Source organism: Triticum urartu, chromosome 1 (assembly GCF_003073215.2).
Source record: "Triticum urartu cultivar G1812 chromosome 1, Tu2.1, whole genome shotgun sequence".
Lineage (NCBI taxonomy): Eukaryota > Viridiplantae > Streptophyta > Magnoliopsida > Poales > Poaceae > Triticum > Triticum urartu.
Genome location: NC_053022.1, coordinates 373,557,566 through 373,583,081, shown reverse-complemented (window position 1 = coordinate 373,583,081; position 25,516 = coordinate 373,557,566). Strand labels below are relative to the sequence as shown.

Below are 25,516 nucleotides of genomic sequence, written 5' to 3'. Positions count from 1 at the left end.
AGAAAAAAATGCAAAAAAGAATGAAAAAACAGAGAAAAAAAGAAAAATAATCAAAAGAAAAGAAAAAGGAGAATAAAGAAACCAAAGGAAACAGAAAAGAAATAAGAAAACTCTATGAAAACTGAGAAAGAAAACGAAAAAAAACACTTGCTCAAATGGCATAAAGAAGGTCGCGCCCCTAGTTCCAACCACGAATCGAATTTGGTCGTAGTGGCTAGCAGCGTCGCCTGGTATCCTTTGTGGCCATGGATCCATCCCTGGTTCTCCCTTTCCTCTCTCTTTTTATTTTAGAGCGCGCGAACGGCCCGACCCAATTACCTCAGACCTTCAGCGAGAGTTTCCTAGCGACTCGCTTAATGCGACAAATAGTCGCTGCGGGCGGCAATTGCACACTGACAAGCCGAGATGGGTCAAGCCCAGTTTGAGCTTTCTCGCTGTATACCCGTTGGCTGAGCTGCCACAGCTTTTCCCTCTGCCTTTTCATTTTGATTATTTTTTTATTTATAAAACATGGTGAATAATTCCTTTTTTTCGGGGTGATGAATAATTCTTTAATACATAGAACTTTTTAACACATACTAAATAATTTTGTACATACATTGAACATTTTTCAATGCAAATCATTTTTTAATGTGCGTTGAACATGTTTCCATATATACAATTGTGTGTGAAAAAGTTGATCATGTATTTTATAAGTCCTAATCAAGAATTTGAAAACTAATTGTTAAACAAGTATTTGAAACATGTTAATCAAGCTGAAAAAAAATTAAATGTGTGTAAAAAGTTGTTGACCATTTATTAAAAAAATATCAAATGTGTATTTTAAAAATATGTATCAAACATTTCAAAATGTTAAAAATGTGTATCAGAAAAAAAGTTGACCATGTATTCAAAACATGTTAATCTTGTATTTGAAAAATATTGAAAAATGTGTAAAGAAAAAAATGCTGACATTGTATTCAGAAAATGTTAAGCAAGCATTTGAAGAATGTTAAAATGTATAAAGAAAATGTTTATCATGTAGACAGAAAATGTATACAGAATATACAATATGTGTAAAAAAGAGTTGATCATGTATTTTGCAAATGCTAATTGAGCATTTTAAAGAATGTTGAACACATATTTGAAAAATAATAACCAACCATTTAAAAAATGATAACAGATTATGGAAAATGTTGACCATGCATTAAAAATGTTAATCCTGTATTTCAAAACAGTTAAGCAAGCATTTGAAGATGTTAAAATGTGTATAGAAAAAAATTTGACCATGTATCCAAAAATGTTAATCCTATATTTTGAAAAATATTTAACGTGCATTAGAAAAATGTACTTGACGGACACAAAATATGTAGAACAAAAACTAAAGGAAATAAAGGAAAACACATTAAAATGAAAATAAATGAAAGCAAAAGGAAAGAAAACCAAAAACAAGTGCAGAGAAAAGGAAAGAAAAAAAGTAGAACCCATTATGAAATAAAGAAAACCCATAAAAATGAAAAACATAGAACAAGCAAAGAAACAAAACAAAACCGAATGAGAAAGGAAGAAAAAAAGAAAAAAATGACGAGCTACCTAAGAGCATCTCCAACAGGCGCCCAAAAAGAGCTCCGCGCACTAAAAGTTTAGTTTTTTGGGCGCCGGGCAGCTCCAGCAGAAGCTGTAGCGCTAAAAGTTTTTGGGCATGCGCTGAAAAACGCTATCGCGCGCAGCATATTTTGGGCGCCGGATTACGCGCGCTTCACAATTTGCACTATCTGCTTTTTGGACGCGCGTTTTTGGTCGCCTGCCAAAGCAAAGTTGGTACCGACGCATTAAAAGTGCTACAGTGGTGCGCTATAACGTTTATTGGGCGCGGAATTTTTGTGCGGCCGTTGGAGATGCTCTAAGTTAATGGACCGGCACAAAAATGCGGGTGTTTTTGGCGAAACAGATGCTATACTCGTTAGAAGCGAGATATAGAATTAACGTTCCATTATCTTTTTCATCGATTTTCCTTGGTATTTATTAAGTATCTTTCTTATTCCTATGTTTTTATTGGTTTTTCATTTTCTTTCATTTTTGTGTTTTCATATACATTTTTTCTTCCCTTTTTATCGGTTTTAACAGTTTTATTTTAGGGCATTGGTTTCTTCATGTTTCTTCTCTGATTTTATTTGATTTATTTATACACATTGTATATTTTTGGTGTACGTTAGGAAACATTTTTAGTACAAATTTAGCATTTTTTAAATACATGATAACTTTTTCACATATAATTTGTGATGTCTAATTTCTTTCATAAATATTGTAATTTTTGTGTATAGATATGAAATATTTTTCTATACGCATTTAAATTTTCAAATACATTATTAGTATGCCCGCAAAAAATATTATTAGTATACTCTCAAGCATATTTTGATGTGTAATTTTTTTCATGCACATGTGTATTTTTTGTATACACCATTGTACATGTTTAATATTTTTCAAACACATCGAACATTTTTTCAACATAGGATGAAACATTTCTTTAATAATACAAACATTTTTAAAACTAAGTTGCCATTTTTTACATTGTATAAACATTTTTCTTAAAACTACTTGAATATACATTTGAAATGCATGAACATTTTCTAAATGTAATGCATGTTTTTTATAATATGCACACAATTTACATAGAAATTGCAGTTTTTTATAACACGCAATTAGAATCTTTCAAAAATCTTAAAAATTAGAAAAATAAATTAAAATAAAGTTTTCTAAGATTTAATGAATTAGTGCCATTTGTTTGCACATAATTTACACATAAATTGTGCTTTTTTGTAGCATGCAAGAACAAGCATATACCCCCTAAAGAAGTAAAAGATGAAATAATTATTTTTTTTGCTAAAAGGAACTTTTCTTCGAACGAATGAATTCGGTGCATTGGTATTATCCCTAAAGAAAAAAGAAAATAGTCAACCTTTTACAAAAAAGAGTATAAGAAGAAATGAATTAGTGGCATTCATATTATCCCTAAATAAAAAAAGGAAATTAAACTTAAATAAATATTTGCACACAACTAAGCACTAAAATTGTAGTTTTTTGTAATTATAGAAAGAATAAACATATAATGAATGTTGTTTATACATTTACACTGATCCAACATCACAAAAATAACCACAAACGAAAAAAGAAAATATGGCTAAAAAAAGTAAAAAGCAAAAATGCATAAAAACTGAAAGAAACATGCAATGGGTCAGGGCTCCAAGCCCAATAAGAAAATCAACTGACATAAAACATGGGCATGTCAAAAAAACTCAGCCCAGGTAGTCATAAAGGGAGAAAAAGGACAACTTGAATCTAGACAAAAGAAACGGCTAGAAATCGACTGACCCAAATTCTTTTTTAAAGACAACTTACATATAGGTAAAATGAGAACATAAAGAGTAGAAAAGAAAGGAGCATGAGAAGTCGTCACTGAAACATACTCAACACCATCATCTTCATCACCGCCATCAAGATAAGCCGAAGCACTGAGCGACATTTCGCTAGGTTTACAGCCGATGCTATGACAGAATAAAACAAACTTCTCAGTCTCCACTGCTTCAACCATGACAATCACTTGAGACTTTTATACGTGTCATCCTCCACATGGAGATGCTGCCGCCAAGAAAATGTAAATGCACACACAAAATAGAGAAAACCTTGCACCCCAATATTGATAGGACCTGAATACCTAACGTTCAATTGCCCGGGAGGAGGGGCGATAGAACGAATTCGGTCACTAGGGAGAGCAATCCAGCCGAACGTATCGCCCCCTCCTAATCGTTACTAGGGGAAGGGCCATGGTGAAGCCTCGGTGCCCCAAAGGCCCAGATTACTTTTTTTAAATGCCATGAAAAAAAACATACATATTTTCTTATAAAAATTAGAGAACACATAAAATGTACAATTGACATGATTTGAAAATATTGAAAATTCCATCCTACTTTAGAAAATTGCCATGCTAATTTATAAATTTACAAATGCTATGAATTCCACCATGTGGATGTTTCACTGTAAAAAACATGTTAGGGAGAATATTTTATCTTTATTTTTGCCTAGGACCAAAAACAAAAATGCCATGCTATAACTTTTTTTGCTTTATTGGGTGCACCGTGCAAAAATTCATAGAAATGCCATGGAAATAAAAAGATGTCATCCTCTTAATAATAGAACTGCCATCCTATTTACCAACAATAATAAAAAATGACATGCTCTTTCTAATAAAGTTGCCATCCTGTTAATAAAATAATACTCATCATCCTAATAATAAAAATGGCATGTTATTAGTAATCAGAATGACATACTCTTAATCGTAAAACTATCAGCCTCTTAATAATAAAAATTCCAGGTTATTAATTATTAAAAATCCATGTTTTTAGTAGTAAAAGTGTCATCCACTTGTTAATAAAAATGGCATATTATTAATTACTCCCTCTGTTCCTAAATATAGGGTGTATAGTTTTTGGCACGGAAATTAAAGAACACACGTGGAGGGAAAATTTCATAAATTTTTGGAGAGATTACACCTGACTAGTTAACTTGAGAAAATAGAGGAGCTTGCCTGGTATAAGGAAATTAATCGAAACCCTAAAAAAATTATCCAAACGAGTGGTGCAACGCAATACACCTTATATTTTGGATTTTCCCTCAAAAATCTATATACCTTATATCAAGGAACGGAGTGCACATGCTCTTAGTAATAAAAATGGCATGTGCGAAAGTAGAATCCCATGTTTTAGAAGACAAAAAATATCACTATTTTAATAGAAAAAAGAATGATACCTATAATAAAAATGCACACGGAAAGTTTAGAAAAAAAAATCGGCACTTAAAAATAGGGATTTGTGTTCCTTCAAAAACAGGAAAAAATCAGATTTTTTTAGAACAAATATTTTTAAAATTAACTCAAATACATCAAAGGTGATTTGAGTGCAAATGATCACAAATCCCTCTTCAGCCCAAGTGGTAAGAGAGCATGATGCATGAGTAGGAGGGCACAAGTTCTAAAATCACCAGTTAAGGGTTACCCTTGCAAAGATCACCCCCCCCCCCCCAATCTTCTCAAGCGCAACGCTAACAAGTCTTGTCGCAACTTGGAAGTATTTTTTTTCATAGATTCTTTTATTCAAACTGTTGGATTTGTCCCTCTAAAATCTTTGAGACTAGATTCCATGTTAATTGGCTCTGGAAAAAATTCATGAAAAAGCGGAAAAATCAAAAACAAAAAACAAAATTTGGTAAAAAAATGAAAAAAGGCAACAAGTAAAAAAGAATAAAAAAACAAAGCATGGAAGCACGGTTGTGGGTTTTAACCTTTTTTCCTTTTGGTGCTTCTCGCCCAAGATTTTTTTTCGTGGAAGCACATATCTTTTTCTCTGTAGCTTTCTCGTGGATGTGTAGATTTTCTCTTTCAAAGTGTGCTTCTCGTGGATGCACAATTGTTTCTCTCTTTTGTGCTTCTCGCGGAAGCAAATCTGTGCTTCTTGTGGATGTACATTTTTTTTGTTCTCTTTTGTGTTTGTCACAGAAGCAAATCTATGCATCCACAAGAAGCAAATTTGTCCTTCTCGTGGATGCACAATTTGTTTTTTTCTTTTGTTTCTCGTGGAAGCAAATTTGTGCTTCCACAAGAAGCACTCGTGAAATCACATAATTTTTTTCTTTTTGAGAAGCACACTTGCAGAAGCAAATCTCTGCTTCCACAAGAAGCAAATCTATACTTCTCGTGGAAACAAAGATATTTCCCTTTCTGAGAAGCGCAATTGTGCTTCTCCAAAAAACATTTTTTCTACAAAACCTTAGGAAAAATCAGGAAAAACCCGAAATACAAAAAAACACACACATCTAAAACCCGAAAACGCGTACAGGAAAAAAAACTAGAGGGAGCGTCCAGCACATGACACGTGTCGGTGGTTGGACGCACCATTTGACATGCTCTCAGAGCACAAAAGTGACCCTTACGAGGCTCCCGCAAGGGGTAACCGTTCGTTAGTTGGTCTCTGCGAGTTGGAGTGGCCACATGTGCAGATTATTTGAAGAAATAAAAAGAGGGGTCGTTCGCCAGGGGAGCTAGAATAGTGAACGAGTCGAGAGAGCTGACCTGACACCCGATCACGTGTCACCAGAATCAGACGGCTGGAAGGGCGTTCGCCAAATAACATTTCCAATGTTGATATATGGTTCCCAACATCTTGCTTGAATAAGTTTCATTTTGTTCGAATGGTTCGCAACGTCTTTCTCTACGGCCGAATCAGAGGCCACGTTCCTATCAAGAGATAGACACACCATTTCTCTCACCTAAAATATGCCAGTTCCATCTGTCCTAACGTTGACGCCCCTCTTGCTCCCCGCCTGCCTTCTCCTGTACTATTCGGTACGAGAAGAAATTGCAGCGTGCGCACGGCCAAATTGAAAAGGATTCTAGGTCACCATGGCGTACCGGCACTCCACAGATGGCGTACACCAGCCTAGCCTCTCCCTTTCTCCCACCAAACGTCCAAACCCCACCACTTCCGCAACACATGCATCTGGAAAAACATGCCGAAAGAACTTTCCATGGTGATGGTGTGCACACAATCAAAAGTCACAGGTGAAATGATCTGATGGTGTGATGAGTACGAGTAACTATTAGACGTGCGACCAGGAAAGATGTGAGGAGATGGTCGACAGGCCGAGAATATATGGCATCTGGTTGCTCCATCGTGTCTCACGAGAGGGACGCGCCCTCGCGTGCATGGAATGGAAGAACCACTTCTTCTCCACCTACATGGCTATATCTAGTGGCGTTTTGGAGCTGGCTAGTGTCCTTGTGATGCATCTTGCGTTCTTCTTCTCCCCTAGTCTTTAGGATGCTGCCAACACCGCGCTTGCTCTGATACATCGGAGCAGCTTAATTTTATTTATTTATTTATAATTTATTAACTTATTTGTGCATTCGTAATTTTATATATTCATTAATTTATCGGCCTCCGTGGTCTATGGAGTCCGCCGGCGGTAGCATCCCTAGGCCGCAGACGGCGTCCGCGCGCCGGCTGGGGCGCAGCTCCAGCTCTGCTTCCCGCGCTGGCGCTGGCGCGTTCGCCTACGACGGGATGCGCGCCGCGCCGCTCTTCTCCTCGGCCAACTTCGCGCGCTCCCTCCGCAAGGCGGCCTCCTTCGGCCACAAGAAGAAGCCAAGCGCCGGCGACGCCGATGCGGCCGCGCAACCGCCCCGCCGGGCACTGAGCAGCAAGGATCAGAACACCGTCCACGGCGCGGACGCCGGGGCGGTGACGTTGTCCCCCCGCCGGTCGCCGCCACAGCCCGGCGTCGGTGCGAGGCAAGGCCCCTGGGAGCCCGCGAGGCGGAGGCGCAGCACCGGGGGGGCGTCGCCGGACGAAACCCCGGCGGATAAAGTATCGGCTGGCGCGCTGAGGGACATGATGATGCGGAAGAGGGAGGGGTCCGAGAAGGAGGAGACGGTGCACCGGGCGCGCGTGCTCGCCACGCGGCTGCTGCAGTGGCGGTTCGCCAACGCTCGGATGGAGAAGGCCGCCGCCCGCGCGACCTCCGCAGCCGAGGTGAGCCATGCACGCATCGTGTCCTTCAGCGGCCGAGTATATTGATGAGGTGATGGGTGGTCATGGCTTGGCACGCGTGTGCATGCATGCAGAACAAGCTGTTCTACACGTGGCTGCGCGTGGCGGAGCTGCGCAACATCCATGCGGCGAAGCGGATCGTGGCGCAGCGGCGGCGGCAGAAGCTGAAGCTGGAACGGCTGCTGCGGCCGCAGCTGCCCCTCCTCGCACCATGGGAGTCGTTGGAGGAGCCCCACTCCGACGCCGTCTCCGACCTCGCCGGCGCCCTCTCCGCCGCCTGCACACCCCTCCCCGTAACCGCCGGCGCCCAAGTATGCAGTCGCACTCCCCCATACACAGAGCGCGCCCACACGCTTGTTTACTTCTCCCCTCCCTCCATCTAACAGCTAGGGCACCACACTTGCATGCAGGTCGACATGGAGTCGCTCCGCGAGATCGTGTTCGCCTGCGTGGGCACGGCGACCGAGATCGAGGCCAACGCCGACAGGTTCTACGCCACGGTACGCACGCCACAATAACAGCAGATTAAGTTTCCCCGGTTCCTGCACGTTTTCTCTACGTACGTTGTCCTTGATTCCGGTGTGACTGCATGCCGCCGGTGCCTTTCTGCAGGCCGGAGCGACGAGCGGCGCGCTGGGCGAGCTTGCAAGGACGATACGGCAGGAGGTGGAAGGGCTGGAGGAAGCCATGCGGCTGTCCAGGGTCGTCACTCGCTTGCAGGTGGGTGCTGGTGGCACGTCGTTTTTTCTGCTCCCGGTGATGTTTCACCGGAACAGACCTACTCTGAATCTTGTACCGTACTGAACTTCTTTCACTTTTTGGACCGATTCGATCGATCTTTCTCACGCAATACTCCTTTGCTTTTCTAAGTGCCATTCGTCGACTAGTTGCACTATATCTACACTTTTTGCTTAACTATTAAATTCTTGTGTGAGTCCGGTGCTGCAGATGCAGGAGGCGAGCCTTCGGACGAACTTAGTTCAGGCGAAGCAGAAGCGTGATCACGACATGGGAGTCGCCTTCGTCGCCCCGGCGACTGCAGCTTCCGGGTGGTGCTACTGAGTTTTGATCAGTCTCACACGCTAGCTATGGCTAATTTAAGATAAGATGCCGGGCTCGTGTCATCGTGACAGACCGACGGGAGATGTCACCTCTCTAGACCTCATTCATGTATGTTTGTCCATTTTAATAAATTACGTTTGCAGTAATTTGAGGTACTCGGGGCCCGGGGTAAACGTGTGTTGAACGACCGTGTGCTGTAAATAGTGGGTTTTCTGGGTAGGTAGGCATACATTTACATCCGGATACTGTAATTTGAACCATTCAATTATTTGAACCATTCGGAGACCATCCAGAAGACTCTGCCATGGCCTGGGGCATGGAAAACATCAAATGCTATCCCTCAAACGTGCGCGAACGAGTTCGGGCGTTCAAATTCGGCAAAGCGGTAGCAAACTTGGGGGGCTTTCCCGACATCTGCCTAGCCAATAAAAAACCATCACGTGGGACATCCGGACACCCGCCGTCCCTCCTCAACCGCGATATGAACATGTGTAGATGGATGAAACTGGATAAATATGGGATAGCATTGGATGATTCCATCCCCTATCCTGCGCACATGTCCCAGACATGCCCGCGGACATTTTGCGGTGCTCTTTTCAGGGTTTATGTTGGAGATGCCCTTAGATCGTTGATGGCAATGGCCTGCCGCGTGAAATCCACCGGCTTCCTATTCAATGCAAGCATAACTAGCTTTGCATATGTTCGAACTTCAATTTAGATAGCTTCAAGCACCACAGCTAAATTAAATCACCTCAGTAGCACATAACTCCTCAACAAATGCACTTCCAATATTCAGTGAAAGCATAACTAGCTTTGCATCCGTTCGAACTTCAATTTGGATAAGAACAACAACCAAATTAAATCATCACGGTAGCACGTAACTCCTCAGCAAAGGCACTTCCAATATCATTCACACGTGCAGGGGCAGACACATGTTGGGAAACGTAGTAATTTCAAAAAAATTCCTACGCACACGCAAGATCATGGTGATGCATAGCAACGAGAGGGGAGAGTGTAATCTATGTACCCTTGTAGATCGACAACGGAAGCATTAGCACAACGTGGTTGATGTAGTCGTACGTCTTTACGGCCCGACCGATCAAGCACCGAAACTACGGCACCTCCGAGTTCTAGCACACGTTCAGCTCGATGACGATCCCCGGACTCCGATCCAGCAAAGTGTCGGGAAAGAGTTCCGTCAGCACGACGGCGTGGTGACGATCTTGATGTACTACCGTCGCAGGGCTTCGCCTAAGCACCGCTACAATATTATCGAGGACTATGGTGGAAGGGGGCATCGCACACGGCTAAGAATATGATCACGTGGATTAACTTATGTGTCTAGGGGTGCCCCCTGCCTCCATATATAAAGGATCAAAGGGGGGGGTGTGGCCGGCCAGGAGAGGGCGCGCCAGGAGGAGTCCTACTCCCTCCGGGAGTAGGATTCCCCCCTTTCCTAGTTGGAATAGGATTCGGGAGGGGGAAAAGAGGAGAGAGAGAAGGAAGGGGGGGGGCGCCGCCCCCCTCTCCTTGTCCTATTCGGACTAGGGGGGAGGGGCGCGCGGCCCAGCCCTGGCCACCTCTCCTCTCTTCCACTAAGGCCCACTAAGGCCCATATACCTCCCGGGGGTTCCGGTAACCTCCCGGTACTCCGGTAAAATCCCGATTTCACCCGGAACACTTCCGATATCCAAATATAGGCTTCCAATATATCAATCTTTATGTCTCGACCATTTCGAGACTCCTCGTCATGTCCCCGATCCCATCCGGGACTCCGAACTCCTTCGGTACATCAAAACTCATAAACTCATAATATAACTGTCATCGAAACCTTAAGCGTGCGGAACCTACGGGTTCGAGAACAATGTAGACATGACCGAGACATGTCTCCGGTAAATAACCAATAGCGGAACTTGGATGATCATATTGGCTCCTACATATTCTACGAAGATCTTTTATCGGTCAGACCGCATAACAACATACGTTGTTCCCTTTGTCATCGGTATGTTACTTGCCCGAGATTCGATCGTCGGTATGTCAATACCTAGTTCAATCTCGTTACCGGCAAGTCTCTTTACTCGTTCCGTAATACATCATCTCACAACTAACTCATTAGTTGCAATGCTTGCAAGGCTTATGTGATGTGTATTACCGAGAGGGCCCAGAGATACCTCTCCGACAATCGGAGTGACAAATCCTAATCTCGAAATACGCCAACCCAACATGTACCTTTGGAGACACCTGTAGAGCACCTTTATAATCACCCAGTTACGTTGTGATGTTTGGTAGCACACAAAGTGTTCCTTCGGTAAACGGGAGTTGCATAATCTCATAGTCATAGGAACATGTATAAGTCATGAAGAAAGCAATAGCAACATACTAAACGATCGAGTGCTAAGCTAATGGAATGGGTCATGTCAATCAGATCATTCACCTAATGATGTGATCCCGTTAATCAAATAACAACTCTTTATCCATGGTTAGGAAACATAACCATCTTTGATTAACGAGCTAGTCTAGTAGAGGCATACTAGTGACACTCTGTTTGTCTATGTATTCACACATGTATTATGTTTCCGGTTAATAAAATTCTAGCATGAATAATAAACATTTATCATGAGATAAGGAAATAAATAATAACTTTATTATTTCCTCTAGGGCATATTTCCTTCAGTCTCCCACTTGCACTAGAGTCAATAATCTAGATTATACAGTAATGATTCTAACACCCATGGAGCCTTGGTGCTGATCATGTTTTGCTCGTGGAAGAGGCTTAGTCAACGGGTCTGCTACATTCAGATCCGTATGTATCTTGCAAATCTCTATGTCTCCCACCTGGACTAGATCCCGGATGGAATTGAAGTGTCTCTTGATGTGCTTGGTTCTCTTGTGAAATCTGGATTCCTTTGCCAAGGCAATTGCACCAGTATTGTCACAAAAGATTTTCATTGGACCCGATGCACTAGGTATGACACCTAGATCGGATATGAACTCCTTCATCCAGACTCCTTCATTTGCTGCTTCCGAAGCAGCTATGTATTCTGCTTCACACGTAGATCCCGCCACGACGCTTTGTTTAGAACTGCACCAACTGACAGCTCCACCGTTTAATGTAAATACGTATCCAGTTTGCGATTTAGAATCGTTCGGATCAGTGTCAAAGCTCGCATCGACGTAACCATTTATGATTAGCTCTTTGTCACCTCCATAAACGAGAAACATATCCTTAGTCCTTTTTAGGTATTTCAGGATGTTCTTGACCGCTGTCCAGTGATCCACTCCTGGATTACTTTGGTACCTCCCTGCTAGACTTATAGCAAGGCACACATCAGGTCTGGTACACAGCATTGCATACATGATAGAGCCTATGGCTGAAGCATAGGGAACATCTTTCATTTTCTCTCTATCTTCTGCAGTGGTCGGGCATTGAGTCTGACTCAACTTTACACCTTGTAACACAGGCAAGAACCCTTTCTTTGCTTGATCCATTTTGAACTTCTTCAAAACTTTGTCAAGGTATGTGCTTTGTGAAAGTCCAATTAAGCGTCTTGATCTATCTCTATAGGTCTTAATACCTAATATGTAAGCAGCTTCACTGAGGTCTTTCATTGAAAAACTCTTATTCAAGTATCCCTTTATGCTATCGAGAAATTCTATATCATTTCCAATTAGTAATATGTCATCCATATATAATATCAGAAATGCTATAGAGCTCCCACTCACTTTCTTGTAAATACAGGCTTCTCCAAAAGTCTGCATAAAACCAAATGCTTTGATCACACTATCAAAGCGTTTATTCCAACTCCGAGAGGCTTGCACCAGTCCATAAATGGATCGCTGGAGCTTGCACACTTTGTTTGCTCCCTTTGGATCGACAAAACATTCTGGTTGCATCATATACAACTCTTTTTCCAGAAATCCATTCAGGAATGCAGTTTTGACATCCATCTGCCAAATTTCATAATCATAAAATGCGGCAATTGCTAACATGATTCGGACAGACTTAAGCATCGCTACGGGTGAGAAGGTCTCATCGTAGTCAATCCCTTGAACTTGCCGAAAACCTTTTGCGACAAGTCGAGCTTTGTAGACAGTAATATTACCGTCAGCGTCCGTCTTCTTCTTGAAGATCCATTTATTCTCAATTGCTTGCCGATCATTGGGCAAGTCAACCAAAGTCCATACTTTGTTCTCATACATGGATCCCATCTCAGATTTCATGGCTTCAAGCCATTTTGCGGAATCTGGGCTCACCATCGCTTCTTCATAGTTCGTAGGTTCATCATGATCTAGTAGCATGACTTCCAGAATGGGATTACCGTACCACTCTGGCGCGGATCTCACTCTGATTGATCTACGAGGTTCAGTAGTATCTTGTTCTGAAGTTTCATGATCATTATCATTAGCTTCCTCACTAATTGGTGTAGGTGTCACAGAAACAGATTTCTGTGATGTACTACTTTCCAATAAGGGAGTAGGTACAGTTACCTCATCAAGTTCTACTTTCCTCCCACTCACTTCTTTCGAGAGAAACTCCTTCTCCAGAAAGTTTCCGAATTTAGCAACAAAAGTCTTGCCTTCGGATCTGTGATAGAAGGTGTATCCAATAGTTTTCTTTGGATATCCTATGAAGACACATTTTTCTGATTTGGGTTCGAGCTTATCAGGTTGAAGCTTTTTCACATAAGCATCACAGCCCCAAACTTTCAGAAACGACAACTTTGGTTTCTTGCCAAACCACAGTTCATAAGGCGTCTTCTCAACGGATTTTGATGGTGCCCTATTTAACGTGAATGCGGCCGTCTCTAGAGCGTATCCCCAAAACAATAGCGGTAAATCAGTAAGAGACATCATAGATCGTACCATATCTAGTAAAGTACGATTACGCTGTTCGGACACACCATTACGCTGTGGTGTTCCGGGTGGCGTGAGTTGCGAAACTATTCCACATTGTTTCAAATATACACCAAACTCGTAACTCAAATATTCTCCTCCACGATCAGATCGTAGGAATTTTATTTTCTTGTTACGGTGATTTTCAACTTCACTCTGAAATTCTTTGAACTTTTCAAACGTTTCAGACTTGTGTTTCATTAAGTAGATATACCCATATCTTCTTAAGTCATCTGTGAAGGTGAGAAAATAACGATATCCGCCACGAGCCTCAACATTCATTGGACCACATACATCTGTATGTATGATTTCTAACAAATCTGTTGCTCTCTCCATAGTACCGGAGAACGGTGTTTTTTGTCATCTTACCCATAAGGCACGGTTCGCAAGTACCAAGTGATTCGTAATCAAGTGGTTTCAAAAGCCCATCAGTATGGAGTTTCTTCATGCGCTTTATACCGATATGACCTAAACGGCAGTGCCACAAATAAGTTGCACTATCATTATCAACTCTGCATCTTTTGGTTTCAACACTATGAATATGTGTGTCACTACTATCGAGATTTAATAAGAATAGACCACTCTTTAAGGGTGCATGACCATAAAAGATATTACTCATGTAAATAGAACAACCATTATTCTCTGATTTAAATGAATAACCGTCTCGCATCAAACAAGATCCAGATATAATGTTCATGCTTAACGCTGGCACCAAATAACAATTATTTAGGTCTAATATTAATCCCGAAGGTAGATGTAGAGGTAGCGTGCCGACTGCGATCACATCGACTTTGGAACCATTCCCCATGCGCATCGTCACCTCGTCCTTAGCCAATCTTCACTTAATCCGTAGTCCCTATTTCGAGTTGCAAATATTAGCAACAGAACCAGAATCAAATACCCAGGTGCTACTGCGAGCATTAGTAAGGTACACATCAATAACATGTATATCACACATACCTTTGTTCACCTTGCCATCCTTCTTATCCGCCAAATACTTGAGGCAGTTCCGCTTCCAGTGACCAGTCTGCTTGTAGTAGAAACACTCAGTTTCAGGCTTAGGTCCAGGTTTGGGTTTCTTCTCTTGAGCAGCAACTTGCTTGCTGTTCTTTTTGAAGTTCCCCTTCATCTTCCCTTTGCCCTTTTTCTTGAAACTAGTGGTCTTGTTGACCATCAACACTTGATGCTCCTTCTTGATTTCTACCTCCGCAGCTTTCAGCATTGCGAAGAGCTCGGGAATAGTTTTATTCATCCCTTGCATATTATAGTTCATCACGAAGCTCTTGTAGCTTGGTGGCAGTGATTGGAGAATTCTGTCAATGACGCAATCATCTGGAAGATTAACTCCCAATTGAATCAAGTGATTATTATACCCAGACATTTTGAGTATATGCTCACTGACAGAACTGTTCTCCTCCATCTTGCAGCTATAGAACTTATTGGAGACTTCATATCTCTCAATCCGGGCATTTGATTGAAATATTAACTTCAACTCCTGGAACATCTCATATGCTCCATGACGTTCAAAACATCGTTGAAGTCCCGATTCTAAGCCGTAAAGCATGGCACACTGAACTATCGAGTAGTCATCAGCTTTGCTCTGCCAGACGTTCATAACATCTGGTGTTGCTCCAGCAGCAGGCCTGGCACCCAGCGGTGCTTCCAGGACGTAATTCTTCTGTGCAGCAATGAGGATAATCCTCAAGTTACGGACCCAGTCCGTGTAATTGCTACCATCATCTTTCAACTTTGCTTTCTCAAGGAACGCATTAAAATTCAACGGAACAACAGCACGGGCCATCTATCTACAATCAAACATGAATAAGCAAGATACTATCAGGTACTAAGTTCATGATAAATTTAGGTTCAATTAATCATATTACTTAAAGAACTCCCACTTAGATAGACATCCCTCTAATCCTCTAAGTGATTACGTGATCCAAATCAACTAAACCATGTCCGATCATCACGTGAGATGGAGTAGCTTCATTGGTGAACATCACTATGTTGATCATATCTACTATATGATTCACGCTCGACCTTTCGGTCTCCGTGTTCCGAGGCCATATATGTATATGCTTGGCTCGTCAAGTATAACCTGAGTATTCCGCGTGTGCAACTGTTTTGCACCCGTTGTATTTGAACGTAGAGCCTATGACACCCGATCATCACGTGGTGTCTCAGCACGAAGAACTTTCGCAACGGTGCATACTCAGGGAGAACACTTCTTGATAATTAGTGAGAGATCAACTTATAATGCTACCGTCAATCAAAGCAAGATAAGATGCATAAAAGATAAACATCATGTGCAATCAATATAAGTGATATGATATGGCCATCATCATCTTGTGCTTGTGATCTCCATCTTCGAAGCACCGTCATGATCACTATCGTCACCGATGCGACACCTTGATCTCCATCATAGCATCGTTGTCGTCTTGCCAATCTTATGCTTTCACGACTATCGCTACCGCTTAGTGATAAAGTAAAGCATTACAGCGCGATTGCATTGCATACAATAAAGCGACAACCATATGGCTCCTGCCAGTTGCCGATAACTCGGTTACAAAACATGATCATCTCATACAATAAAATTTAGCATCATGTCTTGACCATATCACATCACAACATGCCCTGCAAAAACAAGTTAGAAGTCCTCTACTTTGTTGTTGCAAGTTTTACGTGGCTGCTACGGGCTTAAGCAAGAACCAATCTTACCTACGCATCAAAACCACAATGATAGTTTGTCAAGTTGGTGCTGTTTTAACCTTCGCAAGGACCGGGCGTAGCCACACTCGGTTCAACTAAAGTTGGAGAAACTGTCATCCGCTAGCCACCTTTGTGCAAAGCACGTCGGGAGAACCGGTCTCGCGTAAGCGTACGCGTAATGTCGGTCCGGGCCGCTTCGTCCAACAATACTGCCGAACCAAAGTATGACATGCTGGTAAGCAGTATGACTTATATCGCCCACAACTCACTTGTGTTCTACTCGTGCAAATAACATCAACACATAAAACCTAGGCTCTGATGCCATTGTTGGGAAACGTAGTAATTTCAAAAAATTTCCTACGCACACGCAAGATCATGGTGATGCATAGCAACGAGAGGGGAGAGTGTAATCTACGTACCCTTGTAGATCGACAACGGAAGCGTTAGCACAACGTGGTTGATGTAGTCGTACGTCTTCACGGCCCGACCGATCAAGCACCGAAACTACGGCACCTCCGAGTTCTAGCACACGTTCAGCTCGATGACGATCCCCGGACTCCGATCCAGCAAAGTGTCGGGGAAGAGTTCCATCAGCACGACGGCGTGGTGACGATCTTGATGTACTACGGTCGCAGGGCTTCGCCTAAGCACCGCTACAATATTATCGAGGACTATGGTGGAAGGGGGCACCGCACACGGCTAAGAATATGATCACGTGGATTAACTTGTGTGTCTAGGGGTGCCCCCTGCCTCCGTATATAAAGGATCAAAGGCGGGGTGCGGCCGGCCAGGAGAGGGCGCGCCAGGAGGAGTCCTACTCCCTCCGGGAGTAGGATCCCCCCCTTTCCTAGTTGGAATAGGATTCGGGAGGGGGGAAAGAGGAGAGAGAGAAGGAAGGGGGGGCGCCTCCCCCCTCTCCTTGTCCTATTCGGACTAGGGGGGAGGGGCGCGCGGCCCAGCCCTGGCCACCTCTCCTCTCTTCCACTAAGGCCCACTAAGGCCCATATACCTCCCGGGGGGTTCCGGTAACCTCCTGGTACTCCGGTAAAATCCCGATTTCACCCGGAACACTTCCGATATCCAAATATAGGCTTCCAATATATCAATCTTTATATCTCGACCATTTCGAGACTCCTCATCATGTCCCCGATCCCATCCAGGACTCCGAACTCCTTCGGTACATCAAAACTCATAAACTCATAATATAACTGTCATCGAAACCTTAAGCGTGCGGACCCTACGGGTTCGAGAACAATGTAGACATGACCGAGACATGTCTCCGATCAATAACCAATAGCGGAACCTGGATGCTCATATTGGCTCCTACATATTCTACGAAGATCTTTTATCGGTCAGACCGCATAACAACATACGTTGTTCCCTTTGTCATCGGTATGTTACTTGCCCGAGATTCGATCGTCGGTATCTCAATACCTAGTTCAATCTCGTTACCAGCAAGTCTCTTTACTCGTTCCGTAATACATTATCTCACAACTAACTCATTAGTTGCAATGCTTGCAAGGCTTATGTGATGTGTATTACCGAGAGGGCCCAGAGATACCTCTCCGACAATCGGAGTGACAAATCCTAATCTCGAAATACGCCAACCCAACATGTACCTTTGGAGACACCTGTAGAGCACCTTTATAATCACCCAGTTACGTTGTGACGTTTGGTAGCACACAAAGTGTTCCTTCCGGCAAACGGGAGTTGCATAATCTCATAGTCATAGGAACATGTATAAGTCATGAAGAAAGCAATAGCAACATACTAAACGATCGGGTGCTAAGCTAATGGAATGGGTCATGTCAATCAGATCATTCACCTAATGATGTGATCCCGTTAATCAAATAACAACTCTTTGTCCATGGTTAGGAAACATAACCATCTTTGATTAACGAGCTAATCTAGTAGAGGCATACTAGTGACACTCTGTTTGTCTATGTATTCACACATGTATTATGTTTCCGGTTAATACAATTCTAGCATGAATAATAAACATTTATCATGATATAAGGAAATAAATAATAACTTTATTATTGCCTCTAGGGCATATTTCCTTCAACACATGCCCAAAATTTCAGTGGAGGCCCAAGTGAAGGGGGGCACATTTCATTTGCTATCTGAACGCCCAACTAGTAAAAAGTTGGGCTTCAAAGCTAGAAAAATAGAAATTGACTGGGGGCCTAGGCCTACTTGACCCAATGTGGGTCTGCCCCAGTCAACACGAACGCCATGAGAGTCACGGACAACCACGCCCTTGCCACCATGACTTTGTCTAGGCATAAACGTTCCATCCTGATTTAACTTCAGAATTTATTTTATGTTATATTCAACAAATTGAATTTTGCACGCCTGCGCTCTTAACTAAGATGTGCATGTTATTTTCAAATATTCAAAATTTCTTTGTTTCTATATTAAATTTCTGATGGTCAACTTGTGTCGGATTAAATATTTTGTGCTCCATATGTTTAATCTCACATACATAAGCCTCTGAAACATACCAAGATGTTGCCTGGAGGGGAATGTGAATAGGAGTTTTTTTACAGATTTGAATTTATCCTAATGCGGAAATAAACTAGCTAGTTGGCTACTTTTCAAGCACAATTTTTAAATACACTAATTACGTGGACCAAAAACTTAAGCTAAACAAGATGTGCACAACAAAGATACATGCAAGCACATGTATGCTGGACAAACTTACACAAGATAAGGAAACAGAGGATAATAGGAAGATATTGAAATGAATGATAGGAGCTAATAATTCACACCAAGAACAATTTAAATCAATAGTAGCAAGTATGAGTTACACAAAGTGAAGGGGGGCATGAGACAACCAATGTTTTACTCAAGTTCAAGTAGTCACTCGTACTCTAGTCTCCCTGGAGAGGCGCAAGATCATAAAGGCCCTCAAAGACCGACCGTCTAGCTAGCCTTGTTCTCCGAGGCCCCACTAAACTAAGTATGAGCACACCTTCACTATGAGTAGCCTCTTCCTCCACTCCAAATATGTCAATCTCAATAACCACTTCACAATCCCCACAAAGGGGAAACTGGGACCTCTTCACAAACTCCACAAAGGGGTTACCAAGGCAATAATCGCCAAACTATCTAGGAGGCGGTGGCCTCCAAGAGTAACAAGCTCAGGGGTTCTCACTCGAATAAATCAACGCGTAGAGCTCAAACCAATGGAACAAATGCAAATCAAAGAGCAAAATAATGCTCAAATCCCTCTCTCACGGATCTCAGCCAAAGATAATTATACTAGAGAGGGATGAGAGGAGAGGAATAATGGAGGAGGTTAACAGATGACTCCTAGATTCATGGAGTACTCTTCCTTTAAATGGATTAGGGTTTTGAGGCTTGCGGGAGGAGGATGAAGCTTAAGATTACAGGGAAATATAATATCCAAAAGACCTTTTCACTGGGAAAAGGCCCCTTAAATAAGGGGCAACCAAATCTACTGGTTAGGGGCTTCGAGGCCCTCCAGAGGTTTCGAAATCAACTTCCATGTAAGTTACATGTTTTTCTACATATTTGTTTCCACATCAATACTATTGAAACTAACAAAGTGAACAAAAAATTGTTACCAGAGTATAGTTGTACATGTGAAAAGAACAAATTTGCATACTTTAATTATTTTAGTTGAAGATGTTTTATGCATGCACGGTTACTAGTGTGTTGCACATAGAAGATTCTACAGTGACCCTATGGAATCGACCTTGGGTGCCGGATTCATATTCGTCGTAAGATTAATTCCTTGGTCATTAAGGTGAGTTGGCAGACAATGTCCAATTCTACAAGATCAATGAAGGAGAGTTCTAGTCACCTCTTTGCACTCATACCTTCATCCTATGATTCATATTAGACCTAGGGGATGCACAATCGATTCACGTGAGTATGAAAATTTAGATAAAATGGACAACCTAGAAATGGGTTCATTCGCCGCATGGGGTTGCTAATTTAAACATTGATGGCGATGTATCAAGTGGAGGCGATACTTGTGTTTCGTGGTCGTAATGGCAACTATCTTGGATCTTTGGTTGTGGTGTTTCCATCGCTAACTAAAATGATGACCTTGGAGCTTTAGCATGTTGTGAGGCGCTTGTTTTGGCGCAATACCGGTGACTTATCCATCCATCGAGTGCGAAGTGCTCTGGATTGTCTCACGATCGTCAGCTACATTAAAGAGAACTCAGTTGGATTCAATACTATTAGTATTGGCGAGATCAAGGTAGATCTGCTAGAGTTTCGGGAAGTCTCTTGTGTCCATGAAGAAAAGGGCTCAAATTATGAAGCACATAATCTAGCTCACCATGCTCATTCTTTGGGGTGGGTCTCCCTCTTTGGCTTCTCAAGCCTCATGATGTAATTTCTATTCCTTTGAACATTTACATTTTGCAATAGAAATAAAGTGAGTGAATTGTTGTACCAAAAGCAGAAAGAAATGAATGAAAAATTATTTGAACCAGTAATGGCTATAGTTACATCCATATCTATAATACCTAAATAGTTTATCCCCACTATCCTATTTCTCTTGACATGCAGCCTGTCCACATCAGCAAGCCAGCCACATCATCATTTGACTACTGGCTTACAGGAGGGACCGACCATGAGTTCACCAGCGTAAAAAATGGCCACATCAGCGTTCAGTTACCGGTTGGGAGGATGGACCATCGGCCCATCAGCGCCACACACGGACGTCATTCTCCCTCGAGTCAGCCCACCCACCTGCTCTCTCTCTCTCTCAATTGTGAACCCACCGTGTCTCAAAAAAAAGTTGTGAACCCACCAAGATTATTTCTCCTGAAAAAGGGACCAGTCTTTCCTGTATTCATCTTTCCCCCGATTATTCCCCACGTCGGCGGTCAGATCTAGAGGCCCTCACGACGTTGATCTGTCTGAGCCCCGCTCGCTCCAGCGGCCTTCCCACGATGGTGGTCAGAGCCAGAGGACCTCTCTCATGGCATTCCTCTGCTCCATGCCGTTCTGCGTCGGCGGCCGCCATGGACAGATCGGACATTCGGACACGACGCGTCCCCAGTTCCAGCGGGATCGGGAAGGACGAGGATGGCGATCTAGGCAAATTTGACTATTTTGACCTGTGGACGAAATCAATTCACAAAATGAACTGCCCGTGAAACTATTTCACAGCACTGACCCTTTTGTGTAGCGCCCGCCACGCAGGCGCCACACCCTACGGTGCAGCGCCTAGCTCGGGGGCGTTGCACCTCAGTCCACCGTGGCAGTCCTTGGGCCCGCACCCAGCAGTGCAGCGCCTCCTAGCTAGGCGCCACACATGTAATGTGCAGCGCCTAGCGTTCGGGCGCTGCACTGTGACTTATCCAGCGGCTGGGCCCCCCTCCCCCACTCCCCCCACTCCACACACCCCAACCCGAGCTTTGCCCCCTCTCCCACTCTCTCCCCCTCTCAAATCCTCTCCCAAAACTTGCAAATTTGAAGAATTTGTCCGTGGATTTCGAAGCCATACCCTCCCTCAAGGTAATCTTCTCCGATCCCTTGTTTTGATCCAAGTAATGCTAGTTTGGGAAACCCTAGTTTTGTTTGGATCTAGAGATTTGCATGGAGATGTGAGATCTTTGTTTGCCAATTTCCTATGATTAGGCTTTGTTAGTATGTTAGGGTTATTCTTATGGGTGTTCTTATGTTGGTGCTAGGGTTATGGTTAGGGTTATTGTTAGGGTTATGGTTAGGGTTAGGGTTATGGTTAGGGTTAGGGTTATGGTTATGGTTAGGGTTAGGGTTGTTGTTTGATATATATATATTAGGGTTTGTATTCCGTGTTAATCCTTAAATTAGTACTCATGGAAGAAATGTTACGATGTGTTGTTTGAATGCTTATAGGGATGGGAAGAACATGTGTGTTTGTTCATCATGGGGACAAAGACGCCTTCTTGAAAGGCAATATTGAACCGGATCCGGATGAGCTAGATATGTTGTTTGATAGTAGTCCTAGCTATGCGGAGCTCTTGCAACAAGTGAGGAAAGATTTGAATTGGATGGACCCTAGTGATATCGTTGAGTTGGAGGGAAGGCATAATGTAGGTTTTGGAATGCACATCCGTTGGAAGACAATGCGTATCAACTCGGAGCAACGTTGGGTTGCATACAAGGAAACAGTGGCCGATTCACTTGACAAGGCTCTTGAGTTATTTGCAACGAAGAAGGTTGATTCAAATTTGCATTTGGACTTGAACCGGAAACCCTCCCCTTTGGTTGCTAGTAGCCCCCCACCCTTGAAGCGAGATGAAATTGTTGAACCTCTTTTGACCCAAGAAGTGAGGCCAACATTGAGCCCGTTTACAAACAACCAAGATGAAGCTTTGCAAGAGGACAATGATGAGTATGCAGACGATGACAATGAAGTTGATCTCCATGACAACAATGTGGGTGATCTTGACAAATATCATTTGCAAGAGACAATGGACCATTCCATCCCTTTTTCCCGTGCATATGCATCGGATTTGGATGACGAAGGTCCCGATGAACAAGTTGATGAGGAGGGGTTCACGGTGAAGGAGGCCGAAGCTTTCGAGAAGGTATTCGGTCGGGATCACAAGACACCATTGTTCAAGGATGTTAGTCTCGCGGATGAAGCCGTTGTGGATGGTGGCAAATCTATATCTCTTGGGGTTAGGCCAAGCTCTCACTGTGATTTGGGAGACGACAAGAACCAGATTGGTAAAGGGTGTAAGTTCGGAACCTTCTTGGAATTGAAGATGTGGCTCGACAACTACTCGGTTACGCATTATCGTCCACACAAGGTGGTCCATTCGGACGTCAATGTGCGCTACACGGTTGCATGTGCATGTGAAGATGAAATATGTCCATGGATTGTGCGTGCAAGACCATGGAAAGGAGGTCCCGCTTGGCACGTAGTGAGTTGTGTGCCAACTCACATGTGCCGAGGCAAAAGGGTGGATGGCAAGATTGTGTCCCAAGACCACAGACAACTCACGTCTGAGTTCATCGCTTACAGGCTCTCCAACTCAATATCCACACTTCCAATAATGAGCGTCCAACATGTCATTGACCTTGTGAAAGCCATCTTTCATTACAAGGTGAAGTACGGCAAGGCATGGAAGGCGAAGCAAGCCACATTTAAGATGTTGTATGGTACTTGGGAGGAAGCATACAACCGAATCCCTAGGTTGTTGTTAGCCATGGCCGCCACAAACTCGGGCATGGTTCATGTTGTCGAGCCTCATGGGCACCAAACAACGGTTTATGAAGGAAAGAAAGTCCGAGTATTTGGCCGTGCATTTTGGGCGTTCGAGCAATGCGTGAGGGCTTTCGAACACTGTAGGCCGGTCATCTCCATTGATGGCACGTTCTTGACCGGACAATACAAGGGCACCTTGTTGGTTGCGATAGCAAGTGATGCCAATAACCGGGTGTTGCCATTGGCATTTGCTTTGGTTGAGGCGGAGAACAATGACAACTGGGAGTGGTTTATGCGTCTTTTGAGGACGAAGGTGTTACCCGCTCAAAGGAAAATTTGTGTCATATCGGATCGGCATGCAGGAATTCTTAACGCAGTGGAGATTGACATTCCCGGGCATGCTCCGTTGCACCATCGATGGTGCATGAGGCACTTTTGTTCGAACTTCTATAGGGCATGTGGCATTTAAGGAGTTGGCCGATGATCTTCAAGATTGTTGTCTTGCTTTCTCCGAGAAGTGGTTTGCCACTTTGTTGAACAAATTGCTCGCACACAAAAAACTTGATCACGGGGGTCAAGACTTTATGAATAGGCACATTCCCCACCGGAACAAGTGGGCACATGCTTTTGATGAAGATGGCCGAAGATACGGTCAAATGACAAGCAATATGGCCGAATGTTTCAATAGGGTGCTCAAAGGTGCACGTGGATTACCTGTGACGGCAATAGTTCAATACACATTTGACAAGATGAATGCGTACTTTCTAAAGTACTCAATGGAAACTGATGCACAGATAGCGGGTGAGAACCCGCGCAAGTACAAGTACAAGTTCCCACCCAAGGTTGATGAATGGTTAGAATTTCAATCACGAAAGGCGGACTCAGAAGAAGCTATATTATATGACAACGAAGAGTGGAAGTATGAAGTGAAAGAGCCAGGAGGAACCACAAACGATGGCCGGCAACATGGAGGTCGGGCTTTCAAGGTGTCGTTAACACAATGTGATTGCTCTTGCGGGAGGCCATTGTTGCTTCATCTCCCATGCTTACATTTGTATACCGCCGGTCGCGTTAGAAATGTGGACATCAATCACCCACGCACCGTGAGGGAGTTGGAGTTCTCAATCATGACGGTCAAGAAAACATGGGCTCCCCGCTTTCACCCATACTTTGACCAATCACAATGGCCGGAGTACCATGGAGTTCAACTATGGCCGGATCCGGAGTTGAAGGTTGTTAAACGTGGTAGACGTAAAACAAAGCGTTTTAGAGGCGACATGGACGGATGGGGCCATGGTGGCTGCCGCGAAGCGGGAAACGATCAATTCCAAGAGCCTCGTGAGAGCTCCCGTTGTGGGGAATGCAAAGGTCATGGCCACAACAAAAGAAAATGTACGAAACCAAGGAAAAGGTCGAAGAAAAATGATGCAAGCACTAGCCAATGTTGGGTGGCGTCGACCGTCTGACCATATGAATGAAAGGGAGAAGTCCTGTCTCCCTTACATATGGTGTGTATCGCTCATCATAGCGCATCCACCCAAGGGTGACCCCGTGAGAACGAAGCTTCAAAGGTGCAAGCGCCTACAAACAAACAATTCATAACATTACATATGGGGCATTTGTGTTTGAAATAAATACGAAATTCATAAAACAGGCCACTTTCATTATTACCCGCTGCTCCAACGCCATAGCGTACGACCGGTATTGTTTATCCCAGTGATCATCGAGAAGCCAAACCATCCTAACAATTTTGAAAGAAAGCTTTCTTGTCAACACGATTATCTTTTCAATACAAATAAACTAAAGTACGCCTACTAGATGCAAAATACAAAGCATATGTATCCAAACCATTCTTGCCAATACAAATGTAATTTCAATAAACTAAACTAAGCCTACCTCATGCAAGATTCAATACAAATATCTTTTTCATATAAATAAAATGTCAACCTATGTATCCAAACTATATAAATAACATGTCAACCTATGTATCCAAACCACATTCTAGTCTAACAAGGGTTCCCCAAATCTAATACATGCAAGATTCAAACAAAAATTCTCTAAATCTAATACACACAAGATTCAAACAAGG

General features: G+C 43.2%; 1 protein-coding gene across 1 annotated transcript; it reads left to right on the top strand.

Moving 5' to 3' along the window:
- Positions 1–6,578: 6,578 nt before the first annotated feature.
- On the top strand, positions 6,579–8,930 carry LOC125513285 (QWRF motif-containing protein 7-like). Its single transcript, XM_048678362.1, has 5 exons — positions 6,579–7,562; positions 7,655–7,891; positions 7,991–8,080; positions 8,193–8,300; positions 8,529–8,930. Exons 1-5 carry the CDS (start codon positions 6,981–6,983, stop codon positions 8,640–8,642), a joined length of 1,131 nt encoding a protein of 376 aa, XP_048534319.1. The 5' UTR covers positions 6,579–6,980; the 3' UTR covers positions 8,643–8,930.
- Positions 8,931–25,516: the final 16,586 nt, after the last annotated feature.

Bases quoted from the DNA above. Each gene is read 5' to 3' on its own strand.
- LOC125513285 (XM_048678362.1), top strand. From the start codon at position 6,981: ATGGAGTCCGCCGGCGGTAGCATCCCTAGGCCGCAGACGGCGTCCGCG. The intron at 7,563-7,654 runs GTGAGCCATGCA...GCATGCATGCAG, and splicing joins GCGCGACCTCCGCAGCCGAG to AACAAGCTGTTCTACACGTG. The intron at 8,301-8,528 runs GTGGGTGCTGGT...CCGGTGCTGCAG, and splicing joins GGGTCGTCACTCGCTTGCAG to ATGCAGGAGGCGAGCCTTCG.